General features: G+C 39.5%; 1 protein-coding gene across 1 annotated transcript in view; it reads left to right on the top strand.

The window, feature by feature from the left end:
• The first annotated feature begins 5,035 nt into the window (after nt 1-5,035).
• PLA2G4B (phospholipase A2, group IVB (cytosolic)) overlaps nt 5,036-23,663 on the top strand; it is a 29,480-nt gene continuing 10,852 nt past the window's right edge. Inside the window, exons 1-14 of the mRNA XM_010580200.1 lie at nt 5,036-5,056; nt 11,257-11,329; nt 12,400-12,576; nt 13,213-13,349; nt 14,053-14,184; nt 15,396-15,454; nt 17,230-17,272; nt 18,496-18,559; nt 18,972-19,099; nt 19,222-19,332; nt 20,383-20,420; nt 21,328-21,463; nt 22,453-22,589; nt 22,845-23,067. Coding sequence (XP_010578502.1) covers nt 5,036-5,056; nt 11,257-11,329; nt 12,400-12,576; nt 13,213-13,349; nt 14,053-14,184; nt 15,396-15,454; nt 17,230-17,272; nt 18,496-18,559; nt 18,972-19,099; nt 19,222-19,332; nt 20,383-20,420; nt 21,328-21,463; nt 22,453-22,589; nt 22,845-23,067 — 1,479 coding nt within the window. The remainder of the gene's footprint in view (nt 5,057-11,256; nt 11,330-12,399; nt 12,577-13,212; nt 13,350-14,052; nt 14,185-15,395; nt 15,455-17,229; nt 17,273-18,495; nt 18,560-18,971; nt 19,100-19,221; nt 19,333-20,382; nt 20,421-21,327; nt 21,464-22,452; nt 22,590-22,844; nt 23,068-23,663) is intronic.

Below are 23,663 nucleotides of genomic sequence, written 5' to 3'. Positions count from 1 at the left end.
AGCCTACTCATTAACTATACTCACCTACAGAATAACATAGTGAAGATACCTGCTACTGTCTTTAGTCCTGTTAATTTTGGAGGGCTACTTAGAGGGTAAATTACTGCTAGGAATGAATGAATGAAACCCTTAATTACTTGCATGTTATTTGAAATAAATCCTTGTATATCTTTTATCCCTTTCTGAGCCAACATCTAAGGGCTGTGCTTAGGTAAAGGTAGAGCCTTGAATAAAATCATGTACAGGGCTGAAAGAGGATTTGACACAGCAACAGGATTAGAAAGGAAATACTGCTATATGTGTTATACTATCACAGTAACCTTTGTTTTTTAATTACTTTCGCCCAGTATAATAACATTCAGTAGCAAACATTTCCTTAGTAGGTCTTGCCCCAAAGAACTTACAGTCACAGAGAGTGAAAAACAGTAGGAGAAAACAGGACTTGCTTTCTTGATTCTAAAAATGTCACTATTAAAAAAAATACAGGAGGTTGGTGGCAACTAAGAAAGAAACCCTTCTCTTGATAATTTGAAGGTAAATACCATAACCATAAGTCAAGGCTTCCTGTCAGCCAAGTGGTGAAGTGTAATACTTACCTAACTCTTCTGAGGTTTTTACTCAAGCAATTTCATACTGACATCAGTGTCAGGCTACTTGAATAAGATCTGAAGATAAAGGTCTCAGAAACTGGCTTGAGTGGAATGACATTGAAATATCTTAATTATTTCAATTAGATGCTGTGCAATCACTTGGTTTAAAATAAAAGAACAATTTCTAAACATAAACACAGAGGGTTTCAATGTGTGGCTTTACATTGACGTGTCTTGGAAAGATAACACTCCAGTCCTCAGATACCCCAGGTAAGTAATAAGCAGCTTCCTCCCATCTTGAAGCTGCAAAGATCACTATCTTGCCATATTTACAACCACACCTGCAAAGTATCTAAGGAAATTAGCAGCTCTCTTGCTCTGGCCAGGAAAAAGAGCCAGTGATACTGGCTTTACTGTATGATATCTTTATTTAAGATTGCAGTGGTTCAGGAGATAGGTAAGAGGATATAGCACCTTTTACTTTTCTGAAACAGGTTTCAATCTTGTTGCCAGAAGGATGGTTCATTTACAAATGCTGCTATCACCTGCTACTCACATAGAGGACTTGGTATTTTGTTCTAATTAAAAACAAGTGTGCTGAAAATGGTTGTTTGGAAAGCATTCAAAGATCTAAAATAATTTCAAACTAGCTGTGTTGTTTTGCTCACAAAGAATGGGGGGGGGGGAACTGTGAAAAATTAGGAAGCTTTTTTTTCAAAATTAAATACTACAGTTTTGAAAGGTCCCCAAATCTGGTGTTTCTGAAGCTTTGCTTTATAGCTTCTAGTTTCACATGGCAAAGTTGAATTGAAAAATGGAGATATATTTTAATAATTTTTTTTAAATTATTTTTTACAGTGGTTAAATAACCCAAATATGAAAAAAAAATAGTTTGGGGATTAGCTGAGAACATTTTGAAAATTTTTGGTTTGAATTTGAGTATAGAAAATTATTTTCTCAGATTACTATAATTTTTCTAACCTAGCCACTGAACTGAACAAGGTACAAACTGATTTATGAGGCAAAGAGAAAGCAACTGTCGTCTCCCATTGTCACTGTGGCACAACAAGAAGTCTCCACAAAGCTGCACTGTCTTCCACCTCCATCTCCTCAATGGTGTGACTGCATCTAGCCCTGGGAAGATCCATCATTTATCTCTACTTAACAGCTTTCATAGGATGAATAAACAAATGTTCTCAAACAAAATCATGGGAGATTTATATTTATAGGAGAGTGTTTCAGTAATTGCCATCCTTGCTTGTGAAGCTGTCAGGATCAAGCATGGAAGGACTATGAAGACAGTGCTTCACTGAGGGCAGTTTTTTGTACACCAAAGCTGAGACATGTTTGTGTGAAATTTTGCTGCACTGTTGCTATTGCTGGGGTAAATTACGAACTCTCCTAAATGAGTCTTCAGTACCTGTTTTAAGTTCTGTCCCAGTTAGCTTTTAAGTTTATGCCAGGATGATCCAAATCACAGCCATTTAGAGTTGCTACCGCTCTGCTGCTTGGTTTCTGGCAGCTCAGCTGTGACTCTGAGCAGCTTCTTGCAAGGGGCTGTTAGTGAGCAGCCCACTGGGTGAGCTGCATGAAGCTGAACACTGTATTCATTAACTTTAATTTCTTGCATACTGGGAGGACCATAGGCTTGCATTCCTTCCGTTCTGATTCTGTTTCACGTAGTATTTTGTGTGCATTATCTGAGTGCCAACAGGTAGCGTATGAAGCAATTTAACCTCAGTGTAATTTGATATATCTTTTTCTCTCTCTCCCCCCCCCCCCATGGTTTATTTCCAATAACTTTCTTAATATTAATTCAGAAAAGAAATAAGATTCAGTCATGAAGGTGGAATGAGACCTGTTTAATTAACCCATAAAATCTTTCTAGAATCCCTCTTCTCTTTGTCTCCTGAACAGCCTTTTGCAAACTGAAACCGCAGATAAAGTGTTATATTTTCTGAATCCAACTCCACTAGGATAAGCCTGGCATGACTATGTCCTCCCTCTAAAAAGGGGAGGGGAAAGACCTTCTGTATCCCCTTGGAAGATGTTGCCTACTATTTAGCTAGTTCACTAATGCATTGTGCTGTGCCCTCTTTGCTTTATTGAACCGTTTAGTTTTCTCCTTCCTTCTTTATGCAGTTGACTTTCTTTGTCTCACTTTCCCCATGCTGTACTTTTTTTTGTGTCTGTAGTAAGGCCTGACATCATGTAGCCCCTCTCCCTCATGTCCAGAAGGAAATGGACGTGGTACTTGTCAGCGTGCCTGTTGACAAGCAACGCAAAATGTTTTATGTATTTTGGCCATGCTGATTTACTGGAAACATTAACTTCTTGGAGGGGCTATTGGAAAAATTAGCTCCATAACTCTCTGAAATAACTTTTTCACCTTGATTTGAAGACATTCTGGGGGCTTTTTTTCTTCTTTCCTGTTCCATTAAGACCTGGGTCTCCCTGCTGCAGCTGTTCTGTTTTTAATGTGTTGCTCTGTTTCCAGGCAGACATACCCCTCTTTGAGTGGAGTTCATTTTTCTCTGGCTGTTTTTCCATTTGCCTTCTCTTTAGGAGGTAAATTTGTCAGCCTACTATTTTGGTCTCTCAGTTCCCTACTGCAGCAGAGCCTGTGATCAAAGCTGCAACAGCAATATAAAGGAGGAAAACCAAAATTGCTCTGAATATGAGGGTTTTTTCCTTTCTCTCTGCTTTTTTTTCTTATCTTTGGAAAGGGGATGGTACAGACTTCTGTGTCCAAGGAAGCACGAAGAAGGGTGCTTGCACCGCAGTCTTGACTGCTCCTGTAAAAATGCCCAAATAAGGCTGTCAAAACAATGTTACTGCAGGAGCACAGGACTTGCATGGTTAATTGCTCTGAACCCTAGATTGCTTTCTGATGAGTTTTCTAGCAGTCCTTTGATTTGCTGCACATACATGACGGACCTTTGTTTGAGATATCTTTCTTTCTAGTATTGCAAGGATGACAACCTAACTAAGCACTCAAGTTCTCACCCTGCTGCTTGGGTAAGCCTGCATCCAGTCCTCACCGCTAGCATGGTGGCTGCGTTGCCAGCCACAGCAGAGTCTTTGAGGAATGTCAGTTTGAGCTGTTGGTTGTCACTTGCATAAGCCCGGGATCATGTGACTAGAACTGATGTTCAATTGGTGACAGTTTTTTGTGGAAAATACTTTAAAAAGTGGTTTAAAAGTGATCCACAGTGTGTATCATCTGAGTTTCAGGAAAAATCTAACCCCAAAGATTTCAGGTAAACCTATTTTCCTAAACAATTATTGTGATTACATTTAATTTATTTTTTTTCTTCTCTTGCAAAGCCAAACTCATAACTACTATTTAATGAAAATTAACTCTTGACACTCTTCCTTTTCATCAGTGTAGGGTGTCCACTGGTTGTCTGGTGAGCCTTGGTCCTATCTGATATTACTGTCCCACAGTATCTTACTGCAAAATTACAGTGGCCTCCACAGGCCTTTTCCAAGTTTGTGTCTACACAACATCCAACATGAAATTGCAAGTGTGGATTAAGGTACAGCCAGAACAGATTGCCTGGAGCAATGTCCTGACAGGCACCCCATGGGTTGGCTGTCAGCAGTCCACAGTAGGCATGGGAGAGGTGGAGGAAGCCGTGCCTGTGCCATCTCCAGAGGATGCCTTAGGACCCACCACTGCCACCAGCAAGCTGATGATAAGAAGCTGGGAGATGTCAAGTTGTCATGTTCTTCTTATAAGAAGTGTGTAGAAGGGAAAAGCCCAGAAGGTATGCAGCTTTCCCTTTCCCTACCAATATTTATCTCAATTTCACCAGCATCTCTGCATTGGCCAGGTAATCATCCAGTAGGTACGTCAAAGTAAGGAGACTTGATTTACTGGCTGGTAGAAAGATTCCCAATAACATATTAAAACAAGTCCCTATTGTAGGAAGAGTTGAAAAGAGCATTCAGAAGTGGGTTTGTCTCCCACCAGAAATTTTAATAGAAGAGATTCAGCTATCCCCTCCCTTTGTTTTTTTTTTTTTTTTTTTTATGGAGTATTTTGTGGAAGAACTTAAAAGCTGCTGAAAATTCAGCTACTGACTAGATAGATGGAAGAGATGGGGAGTGAAGGAAGACTTGCTGAACACGGCAGAATCCACCCAAAAACCTGGCAGGTCAATATTGGGTCAATAACAAATTGTGAGAGGTAATAAAGCGACAGGCAAAGATGTGGCAACTGCAGCTTTCCTCTCACCTCTGACATTGCAGATCTTTCCCTCTAAGACGTGGGCAGACTCTTCTCCGCACAGAGGAGGCAGAGGGTGGAGCTCAGCGCCTGTATAAATTATATGTGTCCTTCAGGTTATTTCAGCAGCAACAACAAGCTGTAAGCGTGTTTGTCAGCTGACAGATCCCTTCCCCAAATTGGATTTTCTGTTGCTGTCACCATCTTGCGTGTCATGGGGAGCCCACCAGCCAAGGTAAGAGAATTGCAGCTCCGCGCTTTGCTGTGGCCCAGCACCTTGCTGTTGGGACCTCCCTGCCCCAGTTCTCACGAGCAAATTCCCTCCTCTTTGCATCTGCTGAGATGCAGAGACAAACTGCTGCTGGTGCGATGCGGCAGGGTCACCTTGAACTTTGCAAATTTACCGTTTTCCCCTTTTACCTCACAGTACCTAATATGTGAGTGAACTTCAGCGAAAGCACAGCGAAAATGTGGCCCTTTTCTTTTATCGTGAGGTGTACATGCTGGAGTGAACACCAGGAAGGAAGAGAGGGCTGGCCTTGATGAGGTTACCTCACTGTAAAATGAAAGTGCGTTAGCCCCGCTGCATGCTTTTCTCAGGATAGCACATGTTCGTTCCTTGCCCCAGCTGAAAAAAACCAACAGCTTTTTCTAGCAACAAAGCATAATTTATATTACTTTAGCTGCAGGGAAGAGTTCTACTGAGCTTTTTGGCTGATTTAGCTATCTTTAATGTAAAGTTTACAGCGCTTGCGATTCTAGTGGAAGTATTTCATGTCTGGACTTGAGTTTTCTAATAGTAAGTTCCATTCAGAGATTTTAACTGATAGTTTTTAGTATAAATCAACAGAATTATTAGCTGAGAGTTATTTTCTCATGTATATCTTTAAAAAGTAATGTATGCAGTTCTGGAATGCAAGGTATGAATTATTAACAACTAACCATTCTTTATGTATCAAACCCTATGTCAAATTTTACAGCAAATAAAAGAAATATGGACATTCATGGGTTTTAAATATAGCGAGAAACAATGTTACATGCTATGGCTTATAGAGAATCATTAATCATTAAGAATAAAGAATACTTACTGTACTTGTGCCGTGGTAATATTTGCAGGTGAAGTTAAAAGGTTCAGGAAAATACCAGTTGCTTGAACAGATAGCTCAACTGATAGATTAAAAATATTCAAACATTGGATGCTCAGGGCAAAGAATATAAATTGTAAATGTAATGTACTTTCTGGATAAAATTTGTATCTAATCTACCTACCTGTTAGATCCAGAGCTATCTATCTTAGATATAAATATTATCTATCAATTTTAAATATCAATGTTATATCTAATAAGAAAATTCTGGATCTAATAGATGAATAGATAGCTTAGGTATCATTTTATCTAGAAAGTCCCAATGACAGCGAAAGTTCTCGCATTTCACCCTAATGCTGCAGCTGCTATTCCATGAGTATAGACTGCCAAAAGGTTAGAGTACAAGCATAGCTTCAGGTCAGAAAGCTTCTATTCCCAAGGATGGAGATTCATTCAATACTGCAGGTAGCTCTGCTATTCTGTCAGCAAATGCATTTTTCAGTACATGTAAATTGGTAAACAGATACAGAAATCAGAACAGGGATTTTGTGTGGTTTTTTTCTTTTATATTTATATTAAAAAAAGCAAGTTGTTTAGAAAAGTGTGGATGCTTTGGACTGTCTAGGAAGACCTACTAAAGGTCTCCCAGTTAATTCTGTGCTGTTTAAAAAAGCTACCAAGTTGGCACAGAAGTGATGGACAATATTAATTTACAACTTGCTGGCAGTGTTTTTGATATTCATAGCAGGGTCTTTTCTTCTGCTCAGACAAAAATAATTACTCTTTAGCAGTTTTATTTTGTGAACTACAGAATAATATTTATGTGGTAAAATAGTCAGCAGTTCTGCTAATACAAAGCCTGAGGGACCCACTCATACGTGTAAAGAGGTAACTGACAGAATATGAACAGGGGATGCATCCCAAATCCACAATGACTCTTGAAACGATCCATCAGTGATAACATGAAATTACAGTAAATGTTTGTAAGAAAAATTAGATTTACTCACTAACTGTTCAACTTTGATTGATAAGATATTGGATAATTGTGATTCCCAAGGAAAATGAGGGTTTCAGGGTCATGTTCTCTCCTTCTATTCCTGCTCCTGGTTTTGCATATTTCTTTAGTCAGTCGCTTTTCCCACCAGAACTTTGCATTCCTCTAATTTTAATGAAAATAGGTAGCTGGTTAGAAGGACAAATTGCTAGCAGTATTCTCACTGATGGAGGGGCTAGTAAATTCAGCCCATATTAGGTGTTAAAGAATCTATGGGGAAGAGAGCGCTTTGGAACCAGGCTGGTCATGAAGCTTTTTTATAGTTTATAAGTTTATAGCTTTAACCTTAATTTCATAAATTGCCAAGTTGTGGTTGAACCAAATCCTCAGTATCTAAGGTAAAATAAATGTTAAGAATATGCCAAGTGATTACAGTTGATGTGAGATACTGTACATAAGATGTTGTACAGCTTCTAGTACACCACTGGAGAAAGAAAAAGTAATCCATAAAAGGAAGTAATTATTCATGTCTGAAAGAGATTGATAAAGCTGAGTGATAAATCCTACAGCTGTTTACAGAATGTCAAAAGACAGAGAGCAAACTCCTCATATAAATCTTCATATAACTTGGTGTTATCCCATGGTGATAACTCTGCTCAGAGAACTGCTTAGGTTTGGTGCAAGGGGATAGAAATGCTAAGATTCCAATCAGCCTTCCAACATGTGCAAAACAAGGACTTTTTTAAAAAAAAAAAGAAAGAAAAGAAAAAAGAGATGGTGATGGGAGGAGATTCCCAGATTGCCAGGCCCTGCAGAAACTACCTCCTAGGGTCCCTTTCTAGGGAATGTTGCCGTAAGATCTTGTTCTAGGAGCAGCATGGAGGGGCAATAAAGAGTGAAATCAAAGATATGAGCTGTTGGTAGGTTTTTCTTCTTTCACTGCCATCCAAAAACTGTCTTGGTAAGCTCCATATTAATGAGCTTTGAGAAGATTTCATATTCTCAAAGTTGTCTTTTGGGGATGAAACCTTGAAGTGACTAACCGCCTGTAAATGGGAGAATTTTGTGTCCTCCTGAAGCTGACTGGCATATGACTATTCTCTGGAAGCCAGACAGTAGGCCAGCAGATGTGTATTATTACAATCAATGAGATGTTGGCAACAGATGTGAATTTTCAGTTTGTTAAGGTTTGACACAGCTGTGGCAATTCTGCCATGCTAATTTTATCTCCTGTTTATTGACTTTTCTAGACCTGAAATGGCTCCCCCAACACTTGCTTTGAGAGTACAGAAATGTAATTTACTGCTAACTGCTGTCAAGTGAAAAGAAATTTGATTGGGGGGTTTGTTTGTTTGTTTGTTTCTTTCTTTCATTTTTTAGCCTACTCTCTGGGACTCTGGACGTGCTACTATTTATTGGTCTGGAGTGTTATTGTCTGGGATGCAAACATACACAGGTAGCTGAATCCTGCACTCTGTCATTGGCCTCAATGTGGCACTACTAATTTTCCAGCAAAAATAGAATGATGTGCTTCTGGGAAAGCTACCTTTGACTCCAGATATTTACAGAGGGGTTTTGTTACTCTCTGTGTGTCTATGCAGGAAACTGTGTTTCTCCCAAGGAAGTGAACTAAAAGGAGCGAGACTAGTACAGCTGCGAGACTGTCAAGAACTGTCTGGATATGGTGTCTGTGCTTATCAATTTGCATTAATCATGAAATTACACATTGTTTTTCATGTTATGAAAATAGCAAATGGCATCTCTAACCATAAGTGTTTTTTCTAGAAGGGTATTCTGGAGTGCCAGCACTTTTGAGCAAGGATGTTATTTTAGACCACGCAAATCAGACCTTAACAGTCTGCTCTGGACCATTATAGAAGAAAATTAACTCCACTTTTTTCTGATGAAAAAAAGAATTAGCCCAATTCTGAATGGTTATCATAGGCTGGAGGAGCTGCAGTCTTGGGAGCAGGATGGCTTCTGGCTTCCCCTGGGGATCTGCACAGCCCATAGGGTTTATTATGGCCACATTTACCCATCTGAACCTGTTTATCTTTTACCCTGCAACAAGACAAGGACTAAGCTCCACAAAATCAGAAGTAGTGAACAGTCATCTTTGATGATGTTTGCTTTGGCGGGCAGATGTTGACGTGTTTAAGGGAAGGGATTGCTGTTGAAAGGGGAAGGGAGGAGGAGTGAGGCTCTCTGGTGCTAGTGGGAGAGGAAGAAAACATGACACCTATCACAGCTGAGAGTACTCTGATGATGAAGTGCAAATGCACCATTTTTATAAGCAATTAGGAAATTTTCATCACAAAATGTTCAAAGCAAATTGTATGCCAACATCTGCTTCTCCAGTGAATGCAAACTCTGAGAATGGTTTGGGCTTCTGTTGAGCAAGGGGGAAGTTGATTACAAAATAACACTGAATTAACATATTAATTAAAAACAGTCAGCTCTGTAATTGGCTACATAATCCAATATTTCATGTTAATGAAACCCACTAGGAATGCTGACTGAGTGTTCCAGTTGGTACTTCTATGTTAAATAACTATTCGCACAGGAAAATTAAAGTCAGATTCTTTCAGTGGGCAACTGGACTAATATGGAAGTGTCCCAACTGGAACTTGTAATGTCCATAGTGCATTAAACTCAGAACCTTTTAAATACGTCAGTTTCAAATTGGAGGAAAACATAAAAGAAACAGTTCTTGTCACACAAGAACAAATGTGTCTTGCATTTATATACAAAAAGTGTTTCAATCAACCATTAAGAGGCCAAGAGACAGAGTAATCTGCGATTTTGTAGGTTTAACAACAGGGTTTTTCTGCTCAGAGTGACTCTTGAATATTAATCTGAATTTTAAAGGATGTAATTTTTAAAGTGACATCATTAAATTTAATATTAAGCCTTTATTTGAACATGCCAATTCACAGTTCAAATGGTAACCATTTGATGTAACATAATTTACCTCTAAACAAAACTGAATGAAACTGAATGAAGGTTATTTTCATCTCTAATAAACATGTCCAATAGCCTCCACCCCATTTTAAAAGAATTTCAGATTAACTGTAGTGAGTGAGTCCTTCTATAGGACGTTCCTCTTTCCCCAGCTCTTTGCATCTCCAAAGTTAATCATTTCAGTGTCAGGAAAATTAACCACAGTGCTAACTTTCAAAATACAATTGTTAAATTATTTTGTTGCAGTGTAATGGGGTACTCTCATTTAGACAAATAGATACGATGTTTCAGTCAGTGTATAGTTCAAGCTGCTATTCAAACTAATGAAACAGTTCCAACATGGTGTGGCCCTGTTTGTTTTAATTAGTGGTAGCAGGACTGTATGTTATTATTGCTTATTATTGCTGACAAGCCATGCTAATATGCAAAAAAATAGATAAAACACTCAATAGAAAATTGAAAAGGAATTTAAATGTTCCAATTTGAAAAAAGAAGGAAATATTTTCCCGCTTTTAGTATTAAGAATGTCACATGTCTGTGTATGTATGTCCATTCAGGCTAATCGGAATGTCTTTTGAAAATGGCAAATACTTTCTGACCAGCTTAGGTTGGGAAGCTTAATTCTTTGTTAGCGTTAGGAACAAGTAACTTGAAATAAGTGTTACAATGATAGCTTGCCTATGATAGAAATAAATCTCATGTCTGGAAGGGAAGTGGTTCCATGCCCATTAGGTATTTTCAGGACACCTCAGGATGTGGGATTCTGCGATATTATGCCTCCAAAGCACTTTTTTCTTCATCTGAAGGGTCTCTGCTGGGCCTATGGTCCATTCATTTGAAGTCAGTAGTGCATTCCTCTAGATGCCTTTTGGTGAGCTTGGCCTACTTATGAGTGTCATGAAAATTTAGTCCTAGTTGGGATACACAGTCAGAAATTTTTAGAGCACTTTAGCAACTACCATGTCCTGGCCTAGTGTCAGTGCTGTGCCAGGACCCAGGCAGGCAGCCACAAGTTCCTAGTATTGCCTTCCAAAGGCCAAGTTTTGACCTGCCTGTGGCACAGGACCCTCAGCAGATTAGTGGTACAACCATCACCATGGCCATGCATGCATCAGGTTGTATGAAAATAGGCACCTCTAGGGTGACTACAAAAGCTTTCCATACCATCGTCTGAGTCTCTGTTTTCTTTCTCTGTCTTCACTTGCTCAAGCTACTTAGCAAATAGCCCAGTGTGCAGGCGTGTTATTGTCTTAGCGTGGTGTACTTCCACTGGAGGGTGGTCGCCTCACTTCAAACAGACAAACAGAAGGACAAACTGTCCCCTGTACTGTTCAAAATACATATTGGTTTTGTATTCTGAGCTGATAAAACTAATTGCATTTGTTTTCTCTGCAGATGAAGATTTGCCCCGTCCACATGCTTTCTGTAAGAATCATACAAGCTAAGAACATCAAGTCAAGAGACCTGTGTGAGTTATGTTTTGATTGTGTTTTTAGTCACCCCCAGAGTTTACACAGTGAGCAATGTTCCTAAGTTCTGAAGGTATACAAGCAGCGTACACAAAGCACAGCAATAGAAGTACTAATGCCAGGGCTATAATTAGATCAAATGCCTGAGGTATCATTAGATTGGAGGAAATATCTAGTGGCATTTCAGGGAACTGGTAAAAACCAAGACTCCCAGATGAATTTCCTGGGCCAACAAGGGAAGGTAGACCTTGTGAGGACCCTGCAATCTGTAAATCTGCTTGGAGTTGTTTGGGTTTGATGTTTATAATTCGTATAAATCATATAATGGACTGGAATTTTGCCACACAGGCCATGTATTTAGGGACCTTTTATTGAAATGTATGAATTATACACAATAATCAAAGGTAAATTAGAGAATTTGAAGCCTTCTAAAATACAGTATCATTCGGGGTATTTGCTGTTCTCAGATGACCAGTCATGTTAAATTATACTGATAGTTTCTGGTTAAGGAGGGCTTCTGCAGATCCAGCCCCAAGCACATGCTGAACATGCAGGCAAAACAGACTTTTCTGTGTACTTTTGTATTCAACTTTCTTTAACTCATTATCTCACCCTCACAGCCTCCTATGGCTCCTTCTCAAGGTGTACTATGGACCAGCCATTCAGCTGCCATTTTTGCAGAGGTGTCCCATGGGTTCCTCAGTCAGGACAGAGACTTTGAGCTGCCTTTTCTCACACTCTTGAAACCTCTGGCCTGTGTACTCCTCTAGTGAAAAACGACATGTTCAGTCAGAAAAACGTCACTTTGCAGTGAGTTACTTGAGTTACAGCTGAGACCATTCACGTCTGGCCATGCAGGGCTGAGCACAACCTTGGCCAAGCCCAGACGTGAGGGAGACCAGAGGGAGTGAATCCCCTGTTAGTTGAGTAACTGTCTACCGAAGGGCTTCTGGTACTCCTGTGGCAAATGCCACGTAGCAACGTCCAGAGGTGGACACTAGAAAGGTGGTAGTGTGGCAAGGCCTGTATTTCTGAATTTCAATGATCTCTTCTATCTACTCTATTGAAGGGACAGTTCCACTTTCCTGCCAAAACCTTGCGGGGCAATGTTATTCACTGCTTGATACCAGTCTGAAGTATTTAGGCCTCTCGGGCTGCAGTAGACATCTTCAGTCAAGTCCAGACTCCAGCTCTGAAAGACATCACCCTGGAGATTTCCTTTCACACCGTTGTCAAGCTTCACAAAGTAAATGTGCTTTCCCACCCCAGCTCTTCCCAAAGGACGGCTGCTCAAGGCACTGACTGCACTAACCATAAGGAGTAGATGTAGGCTGGAAGCGAGATGAAGATTTCTGACTTGCTCATGCCCTCGTGTTCTTGGGCCCACACCAGCCTTTAGCTGCAACAGATCTTCTTCCCTAGTACCTAACCCTTCTAGACAGCCATCGTTTCCCCTCCGCATGTTTGCGTTGCTAGACTGAGCAAGCCCGCCTCCTCTGATACTCTCTGTAATATGTGTTCTCCTTTCCTCTAATCATCCTAACAGCCCTTTTTGGAACTAGCTCTAGTTTCAGTTAAACTTTTTTAACATCATTGACTGAAATTGTAAGGAATATGCCCGATGAATGGTCAGTGGGATCTTTTATACCTCTTTTTCTTCATATGGGAAACACGGCTCTTAGTGTACTTTGTGTGTGCATGTGTACATTTGCAATTTGTAGTTACCCAGGAATTAGACGGTTTTCCTTGGTTGCTTCCAACTGATGGTTTCTTTACTTATTTAAGAAAAAGTAGTAATATTTATTAGTCCCCAGAATCATGGCCTTGCCCTACTTTTCATCTATAACACTGGCATCAGGTTTTTAATTTTTCTTTGCTGCAGTGACTGCATCAGACTGCTATGTGCGCTTGTGGCTGCCATCTGCTTTGAATGGAAAGCTTCAGACCAAAACCATCAAGAATTCTGACAACCCTGTCTGGAATGAGACTTTCTACTTTAGGATCCAGAGAGAAGTTGAGGTAGTAAAAAAATAGAAATGTCACCATTTTGAATAGCTGGGAATCCTCAGTTGACACCCTGTCAATCAGCTGTGCTAAATAACTTAAGAAAATGCTTGTGTAACAGTATTTGCAACTGACTGGTTAGCACAAAACGGTAGACGTGCAGTAGTGTTCCCCTCAGCTAGTTATAGACATCAATGATACAAATGCCTACATCTGAGCTAGTCCAGATTCCATTTGTTGTCACCTGAGAGAAATAAGTACTGCTGTAGTATGCTTCATCTGGGCTATTTTGGATGGTTAATTTAGAAAGAGCTTTCCCTCCACTGGTATAAGGGATGGGTAGAGGAGTTGCTGTGGTGTAGACAGCAAATTCAATCCTGCCCCTAAGCTGTGTAGCTAAGAGAACTTTGGGGGTGAAGAAACTGAGTAAGTGTGTTCTTTGGACGGGTTATCAGTGTGGTGCAGAGCACTGACATCTTTTCTGTCTCAGGATAGTGGGAGCTCTCTGTTATAGGTAGTTGTCTTCTGTTTCATGATAAGTTTTCCAAGGTTGGTTTTAATGATGGTGTTCATGTTAGCAAACTCCTGAAGGAAAGCACGTGTTTCTTTACTCTTACCACTGTGCTAGTCAAGCAGCTGCAAAAGTCTATAACCATTCTTTTGTTTCTGTGTAATAGCAGCTCAATAAGAGTTCTTATTTATTTTCTTCTACTACCAGAACATTTTAGAATTGGCAGTGTGTGATGAAGATCCACTCACCAAAGATGACATGCAGTTCACAGTTCTTTTTAATGTTGCTAGAATCAGACCCGGGGAGACACTCCGTGAGACTTTTGCTTTAAAATCAGAGGTAAGGACTAAAAATACAGGGAGAGATCGGCAAGACCTCATTGTCCACATTGGCTTCCATGTTAAGTGGGGTTTGGGTCTGCATAAACAGATATCCTTATATATTGTTGTCAATATCTCATCAAAACAGATATCATTGTGCTGGATTTTTGTGGCTCCATTAATCTCTCTTCACAGATTCAGAAAATGAAGCAGCTTCTCTCTTATGCCCACTGTCTCTGTGGGGGCAAAGTATCTTAACAGGGAGCATCTGTAAATAGTCATTTATATCTTTTATAATCCAAATAAATAACTTCCTAACCTTTTGGCTTTATTCCACTTTTGCCACAGTTAGAGGACATTTCCTCCTGATGGCAACTTTTTATTACAAATGCGAAGACAATCCACTCACCACCTGAATTAAATGATTCTTTTGGGCTTCTTCTGTTGGTGTTCATGCTGGGTTTCCTTCTAGGTGATTCAGATTTCTCTAGCCCATAGTAAAGGGACGCCTGTTCTGCTAACATCTTTGGTATTCTGTTAAGGAGCCCATGAAAGAGAGTTGTCCAGAGAACAAAGCTGGGGTAGGTCTGTGACAGCTCCTGGGCTTGTCTGAGCTGTGGCTGAGGTATTGCTGCATGCTCATTGCAGGAAGGAGACAGTCCATACCCAAAAGAGCTGCTACTTCCCAAATGCTGAAAGCTGTTAACATGGATCTTCCTTGTGACTCTGCAGGCTGGTGCCATGCACTTCTCAGCCAGTGGGTGAGTCACTGGGAAATAAAATGATTCAATAACCACCTCAGTCCAGAGTACTTTTGCGTACTTCATCTCCGCTGGATTCAGTGTGAATGTGATTTAAATGGTTTGTACATGGAAATAACACTGGCATTAGTCACATTTGTTGCTGGGCTTCAATGCCTTTCCCTGTGCACACCATCTTTGCAGGAAGCCATTATATTTCTGTTTCAGTCAAGCTTTCCCTCTCCGTTTGTATCTTTGGAAATACGTATAATTCTACACATCCCACAATGGGAGGATAATAATCTTATGTGCCTTTTGCAAGCCTGTGGTTTCCATTGCAATCTCAGCTTTGGAAAGAGGTAATACACAGCTTTTTTGGTAACTTTAGCAGAAGAGATGTCAGCCCTGGAAGTGCTTTTTAGGTGTGCCTAGACTGCCAAATTCTTGCAGCCTCCAATAATCCATATTTATTTTACCTTTTTCTTTTTAGAAAGAGAGGTGCACTAAGAAATGGGAAAGTTTGGAAGTAGAATTCTGGATGGAAAGAATGTGAGTAAAATTCCAAAGCTGAAAGGTGTAGATCTGCCAGGGACTAATAATATCTCAGAAAAAGAGGAACTTCTTTCAGCTTTTCTTCCCAGCAGTGAGACAAAATTACATTTTCAAACTTTTTTTTTACCTTAACTTCCTCAGCTAATTCTGCCTTTCAGTGTATTTTATACAAATCTTACATTCTGTTTGACATGTATATCCTGACCGTGGAAATGTAGTAACATTGGCATGATTTGATACCTTGTACACAAGATACATGTAAAACTTAACAGAGATGCTCTTCAAGTTGTTAATATTAATTGAACAGTGCCTACAACACTGTGGTGTTTCTAAAAGACCAGAAAACTTGTCTTGTATTATTATCACGATGTATACATAGAGTTACATAGACAGTATTAGAAAAGTCACCCATTAGGCCATAGCTTAGTTAAACTGAAAAAACATATAATCAACAAACAATAAAATTAAGACCATCCCCTTCAAAGTGGTAATCACCGTTGTCTGGAGGAGAACAAATCCCATAAGATAAACTTCATCTCTCTTTTAAATGCTATCACAAGTTTGGTTGGGAAAAACCCCTAAACTACATGTTCTGGCATATTTGAGCTTAGCATTACCAAAAAAGGAAATATAGTCCAGTCAAAACTGACTGACTGCATGATTAGAAGAAGGAACTGTAAATAAGGCTTCTTATTTTTTAAACAGGGAAAAGCTGCAGGACATCATCACTGGTGTTCTTGGTTAATTTCTCCCACAGTGAAACTCAAGAAAATCTATTTAATTGGTCTATGAGAGATGCCTTAAGAGATGGTATAAGCATCTCTTGCAAATGTGGAAGCAGCCACATCCAGATATATAAAAAGGACAGAATGAGATGCAGTGCTTGGAAACTGGACTGAGTAGATTCAGACTAGAAATAAGAGAACATCTTTCACCATTCAAGTTATAAGGTGTGTGTGGGAATCTCCATCCTTGGAAGTCAAGCCTAGTTATTTACATTTAAATACATTCTACAGCGGAAATAGAAATTTTAAGGCTGGAAGGGGTGCTTGATACCCCAGACTTTGCAGAAAGTCAGAGATTACATACTACATAGCTTTAATCGTCCTTTCAGATATATGAAAGCACTTATGAATGTGTGTAACATGGTAATGTTGGAGTATTGGCCTTAATGAGAGATGCTGTTAATAGACTCTGTAGGTTACTCACAGTGTTAAATAACTACATCCATTCAGTGACAGACCTAGGTCTTACAAGGTAAAATGTCTGGGACAAAGACTTCCTATTACTTACCTCTGTGTTTTCCAGTCATACATATAGCACAGTGGGAGCTAATTCTTATTTGCCATTCATTTGTGATCAGTTGTAAATTATAATATGGAACAGTCAGAAATGTCCTTCCTAATAAGTATTTGCAGAATACGCTAATAGTAGTCTGTGCTTTCCTCAAGTCATATGGTCATTTGTTAATAGCAGGACATGATTCCACATAGACCAATATGTCTTTGTTCTGCTGTATCTTAGCATAAAGTTTCAAGCACTGGTATTTTTATGGGCTCTCTTGCCTTTCTTCTTGTTTGGCTACTACATTTTGGTCCATGTGCTTAGCAGGTGATCATGTATTACGCCTTTTAGAAAAAAAAGATTTTGATACTAACATAACTATATTCAGTTTTAAGCAGGAAAGGTCATAAAACTGCTATTTTTAAAAAAATACCAGATGCTCATACAGTTTTTGTTTGTTTGTTTGTTTTTTGATTCTGTCTTTTCAGTCCTGGCCCTCCAGAGCACCTCATTACCAATGATGTCCTAGTGGTAAGGTTCACATACGAATTTAGCTTGGAGTGACTTTTCCTTCATTTTGATTCTCTCCTCTCCCCCCCAGCCATCTGACATTTTATAGAGAGAACAGAATCTACTATGATAGATAAGAGCATGGTGTGCATTACAAAGTGAAAGATGTGTGACAATTCCCATTCGTTATGGCTTAACTGTTGCCCTCTCCATGCAAAAATGGAAGTTGTGTTTCTTGAAGTCCTCAGGTATTACAGATGTCAATATTTTGCCCAGCTGTGGTTTGTTGATGTTGCAGAACCCCATATATGTTGGTGTTCAAAGTGAAAACCCTTGTGTTTCATGTAGTACAGTATGGCACTTGGCAAGAAAAACAAAGGTTATAAAACAGATGAGTCTGTAGAAGGCAGTAGTAAGTATTCAGTGTGCTTAGGACTGGAAGGTTATCTAATGTAACAGCTTTTTGGGAAATGAGTTTTTTAATAAAGAGTTATTTTAGTCGTTGAAACATAGAGTCCTCTTTTGTTATTAGTCAGCATGTGGTACATTACCTATCTCCTTGGGCTGGCCTTGCAGCTAAGGAGCACAAAGTACTTCATGCCAACCACTCCAAGCCTGCACATGATTTCCAGATGCTAGCCTTTAATACCCCTAAGGCAAAGTAACACATATTCTGTTCTTTCCCCCTCATTTTCTGTGTGAGGCATAAGAGCTGTAATGATTGGCATGCGTTGTTCCTGAAATGGCTTGGAAAACTGTCCTGGAATAAGTTATTAAAGGTGAACTAGAATGACTCAGGTGGAGGGTAGCGTGGAATAAATCCATGATCTCCCTACATCAGGACCAGCAAGAAGATGCTTTGTAGACTAATCACTGCCACAATACACAGAAACTCATCATCAGATGTTTTCCCCCACCCTTCCTAAATAATTATCAGATATATGCAGCTGTTTGGGCAACAGTGTGTTGTACAGAGTTTCCTGATTTTGGGATAACTTGAATGGGTATAACAACCTATGACAATGCACCACTGTATGGACAAGCTAGTTCTGAAGAAGTGTAGCTGGGCTACTGTCCTGGGATAATGAGCTCTGAATTTACTCTTGTGCAACTGGATTGCTTCCAGCACTGAGACCAGTTTAGTTGGCTCTGTATTATAGGTAGTGGTTGTCTGCATGATGTTTCATTATTTGCTTCAGATGTGGCATTTGCTATCCTCACACTACCACTCTTGTCTTTTACAGTCCCGTGAGGTTTGCTGCTTGGAAGTGCAATTGGACATTAACGAAAGCAGGAAATATTTGAAAGGTATGCCAATTTCTCTGTGAAGTGAGGACATGACCAAATCAACCCTATCATAGTCATTCAGACCCAGGTGGAGGCACTTTAGGATGCGGAGACGACTAAGAAAACGTAATGCAGTGAAAGTCCCTGAACTGCCTCCAGTTGTAACGCTGATCTCTGTGTCTTTTCCTTGAAGCTATCAAGTTTGGACACAGTAAACTTTGCTGGTGGAAGTATGAGAGAGTGCTGACTCTGGGAGCACTCCAAGCTATGGGGTAAAGGAAGGAGTACCAGTTCCTGTGCTGTAGGACACTTGCCAGTGTGGCAGCTCACAAAGGAGTCATCACAGAGAATGACTCCAGCGGAGTTTGCCAACTTTGTTAGCTATTTTGCCTGAACAGTGGTATTATTCTCTAAACAAATCTGTTTTCACTAGAGGGTAAAAATCTTGTGCTTACGGTGTCTGCATCTCATGAGGGAACACAGAAAACAACAGACGACACAGATACTTTCTACTTCCATTGCGTGAAGGCTTGGGAGCCAGTTCTAAAAGTCAGGCTGCAGGTAATGGGCACAATACAATACCACTGTTCGTACTGCTTGCTTATTTCCAGTGTCACCAAACCAGTAAAGAACTGGATTGTTCCTATTCTGTGAATAAAAACCATGTTTTTTGTTCTCTGTAGAAAGTTTCTGATAAGGAAGATGACAACAGTAATTTAAGTGACACCTTAACAGTACCACTGAAATTTCTCCCTGTTGGACATAAAGTGAAAATAACCCTCCCTGTAAGACATGTAAGTGCTTCACCATTTATATGATCTTTTGGAGAGAGCAGTAGAGTAACCCTCAGTATTTAACACCATAACATTTTTTAAAATATAATTCATTTAGGAAGTCTGAGTGATAATTTTGTACAAATACAAGTTTTCTGTGAATAAGGTTAGTTTTCTCAGAGAAATACCAATTTTCTGTCAATAAAATCAATAATTGGGAATTCATCCTAGCCAGTTTTAGATGCATTTCAGACCAACTTTGTTGTCCTTACACAATTAAAGGAAACTATTCAATACCCCTAGCAAGGCTTTGGGATGCCCCACTGCTCTTTATCAAGTCCGTAGCTCAGTCTATATATCTAAATTTTAGATGGCTGATGTTAGATGAGTTGAATCTTACCCTCAGAGAACAAGTCTGTCACATTCTTCTATGTGTAGTCATGATGGTAACTGCTGGAGAGATACAACTCTAAGGTGCTTTAAAAGCAGTAATAATGCTGCTGTGTGGCCAGGTGAATCTGTTAACAATAGCCAGACATGCTTTCCCAGACCTTGCAGCAAACGAAAGGCAAAAATAAGAGGAGAAGAATTTCTCGGCAGCCTTTCCCCTAAAGAGAAGGGAGAATGAATGTCTGTTTCGCCACTAGTGATTCCCCACCTCTCTGTTTGGACTCTCTTTTGCCTCCAGTAGCTTTTTGGAAGGATGTGGTGACTTGTATTTCCTCTTCTATCACTGTGTTTATCTGGGTGCTGCTCTTCATCCTCAAGAATGGGAAGGTGGCAATGTGATACTGCTGCTGGGTTAAGATGGTTCATGGAGGTATATTCACAGTGAGGAAGAAATCGTGTTCCCGTTCATCTAGCCACTTTGACTCCTCCTGCCTCTTTTGCTTCTCTGTAGAATATGTTTGGTGTTTAGTTGCTTTCCTTCTCTTTCCAGCTACAGCTTTCCAAAAAACTGTATGCAGAGTGGTAGTGGTGGGGCATTCCAGGACACACTGAAAATCTGGATTTCAAGCCTCTTTTTTCCCCCAGTCATTCATGTTCCTGCTCTCATTTCTTTGTTTACAGAATGTGCCACTGCAGTTGTACCTCCAACTAAATGATTGGTAAGGGACTGGTTTTTTCTCTAAAGGTTTTATTGCTCTTTGAACTGTGAATTCTAGAACGGAGTATCCTTTATTTAGATACAAGGAATGCACAAGACTAGGGTCAAAATATAAGAGTAGTTCATTCAACATTAAAGAGTCACCAGAACAGATCAAAGTTGAATGTCCTTGGGGAAGAAGAGTCATGCCAAGATGCAAAAAAAAAAAAAATTATGATAATTTCAAACAGTGAGCAACTTAGTCACTGAGTGTCCTTTGCATCAAAGAACCAAAGACTGAGATTGGAGGCTTCTTCAAAAGGGACACAGAAGCAGGAAGAAGACAGAGGGAAAAGGGAATTTGAAATAAGCGAAATATCCAGAGTCCATACATTGCTCAAACCACACAAGTATTCCTAAGAAAATAGATTTGTGGCTCTGGTGATATCAATAGAAAGAAGCACAAGCTAGGGAAGATGAAATGTTACAGTGTAAAATAATGAGACAGACAACAAATAAACCAAAATTATTTTAATATATTTTTCATTGTACTGTTTCTGTATAAATCTGTGGTACAAATCCCCATGAAAGACTTTGTTAGGTTCAAGTCACCCTTTGCTCAGAAATGATATGAAACAGAAATAGAAAGGATTCAGCTTACAAAGCTACTGAAAGACACAAAGAAGCCTTTCTTTTTTCATATTTGCTATCCTTAGATGGCAGTAAAACATACACTGAAACATCAGAAAATAAAGAGACCATGTAGAAGCAAAGCAGTTTCTTTGAAACTGGAAGCTGCATTTCTGTCTCTAAATCTGAACAGTGAATCATGAATTTTTTATGATATTTAGTAGACTGCAGTTGCTGAAAATAGACCCATATACATTTTAAACACCAATCCTGTGCTTCTGAATTTATTTATGTTTCAGCACAGAAAAACTAGATGTGCGCTTAGGGTATGATCTGTGCCGAGAAGAGCAAGAATTCTTGCAAAAAAGGAAGAGAGTGGTTGCCGGTGCCCTGAAAAGGGTTCTTCATCTGGAAAGAGATCTACATGGACATGAGGTCTGTGAGTTGGAATCCAAGCATGGGGTGGGGGTCTATTGAATTAGGATCGGCACAACTCCCCACCAAATTTCTAGTAGTTTTTGCATGTTGATGACAAACTCATTGATTTGAATGGCAGCAGGACAGAAGTTCTCCATGTGGCATACCCCATAATCATCTAAAATTTCAGCTCAGCTATTCATGCTTCCATTCTTTTCAATGGGTCAAATTCCCAAGGACATAATACACCACTCTTCAAAGTCAGCATTTCCAACAGTGTGATGTAGCAGGTCAGCAAGATATAAGGCATTGGTACATTGTGTTAGACACAGCCTAGCCAGACAACCCAAACCAAGTAGGAAAACAGGAGTATTTAAAATTCACCTCACATAGATATTTATGAAATCATTGTAATGTTCCTTCTTTAGGCTTACCTTTTTTTTTCATTTTTAAACACTTTTTACAAAAAGTCAGAATTCTTCAGGGTGGAGAAAGAATGTTTTATTACAAGCTCCTGCTGAAATATGTTTTGTTGCCAAGATTCAGGGTGAATTTTTAAGTGAACGTTTATTTTCTTGCTGGAATTGTATTTGTTGAATGGATGCTGTCCAAAGAGTCATTTTGTTTGCTTAATATATTTTTTTTAACTCTGCTCAGGACTTCCTTGAATCCATTCTTAATTACATTTATTACAATTTTTGTTATTTATAACAAAATCATATAATTATCTGTTATTAATCATTGCAATTCCAATTATAAAGAACAAGGGGAGGAAGGAAAGTTAAAATCACTGCATGTTCAAACTTACCCAAGCTTTGGGGTTAAGGGAACCCACTGAGTATCTGGAGGTTAATTTAAAGAAAGTACAGGTAAAGACTGGCTGAAGGTTGATGTAATTTCATTGTCCTCCAATGAAGTCCGCTGAGGAAATTATAAGAGCTGTAATTAGACTTTTCCAAGTAGGCAAGTGAGTAACTTTTTGAAGATAATACTTATGTTTTGAACAGGTCCCAGTAATAGCTGTTATGGCAACAGGCGGAGGCCTCAGAGCAATGTCAGCTATGTTTGGGCACCTTTTAGCTCTTCAGAAGCTACATCTGTTGGACTGTGTTACCTATATCACTGGGGCTTCTGGCTCGACATGGTGCGTATAGAAAATGAGTTTTGTATTTGGAATGACTGTGACGGTACATTTCCACACAGTGAGAGAGATGCATTGCTTTCAGAGTCTGACATTGTTAATAAGTGAATGTAATTCCCCCTATTACTGTTGGCTCTCGATCATAACTTCAGTTTAGGCTTGCTGATTCTCTTCTTTGATGAAAGTGTTGGGTAAATACAGTAATTTTCCAAAACCATCTAAATAAATGGATGATTTTCCCACATTTCTGTTCTTTAGGACCCTAGCAGACCTGTATGAGCATGCCGACTGGTCACAGAAGACTCTGGAGGGGCCACTTAAGGCAGTAAAAGAACAAGTGACAAAATGCAAGCTCAACCTTATGTCTATAGAGCATCTCAAGTATTATCACAAGGAACTCGCTGAAAGGGCAAAAGCAGGACATGTGTCATCTTTTACAACTCTGTGGTCACTTGTTCAGGAAATGTTCTTACATGAACGGGTATGTACATGGTCCTGCCACACATCTGGGAAACATCCACTCATTTTCTTTAGCACTTTACTCTTTGAGGGCATGAAGTAATGTGTGGAACAAATCCAATGTGACTGAGGCATCCCAGTGTGATTTGTAAACAATGACAGAGGATCTTGTAGCCAGGATTTTCCAGCATAGCTAATGGTTTGAAGCTGCCTCTGTACTAGGGTGCCCAACAGCTAGCAACTTCAGTAGGCAAACTTTCAGAAAGAACTGAGCAACCCCCCCCCTGAAAATTCATGTCTTTTAAAGTCTGTTTCTAGTTGGACACTTAAGAGCTAAAGTAATCTGTCCTCATGTGAACATTAGTCTCAGCCTTAGTAAAGATCTGTGGGATGCAGGCAATCAAGGCACTTAGATATTAATGAAGAGCTTACTAGGTATCAAAAAGGCAACCAGGAATGAAAGTGCAGGAACATGAAGGAACAGGTCTCATAAAAATGTGACTCACAGATTCCTTTAGGTTGTAAAACATCTGTTATCTATCTGTACTCAGGTAGATTGTGTCAGTGCTTTTGCCTTATGCTCTTCCAGAGTTTTCCTGTGATTTTTTTTATCTCTTT

The sequence above is a fragment of the Haliaeetus leucocephalus genome, unplaced genomic scaffold (assembly GCF_000737465.1).
Source record: "Haliaeetus leucocephalus isolate CR32 unplaced genomic scaffold, Haliaeetus_leucocephalus-4.0 Scaffold696, whole genome shotgun sequence".
In the NCBI taxonomy this organism is placed as follows: domain Eukaryota; kingdom Metazoa; phylum Chordata; class Aves; order Accipitriformes; family Accipitridae; genus Haliaeetus; species Haliaeetus leucocephalus.
The sequence above is the reverse complement of the archived record's forward strand: the minus strand, read 5'-3'. Positions and strand labels throughout refer to the sequence as shown.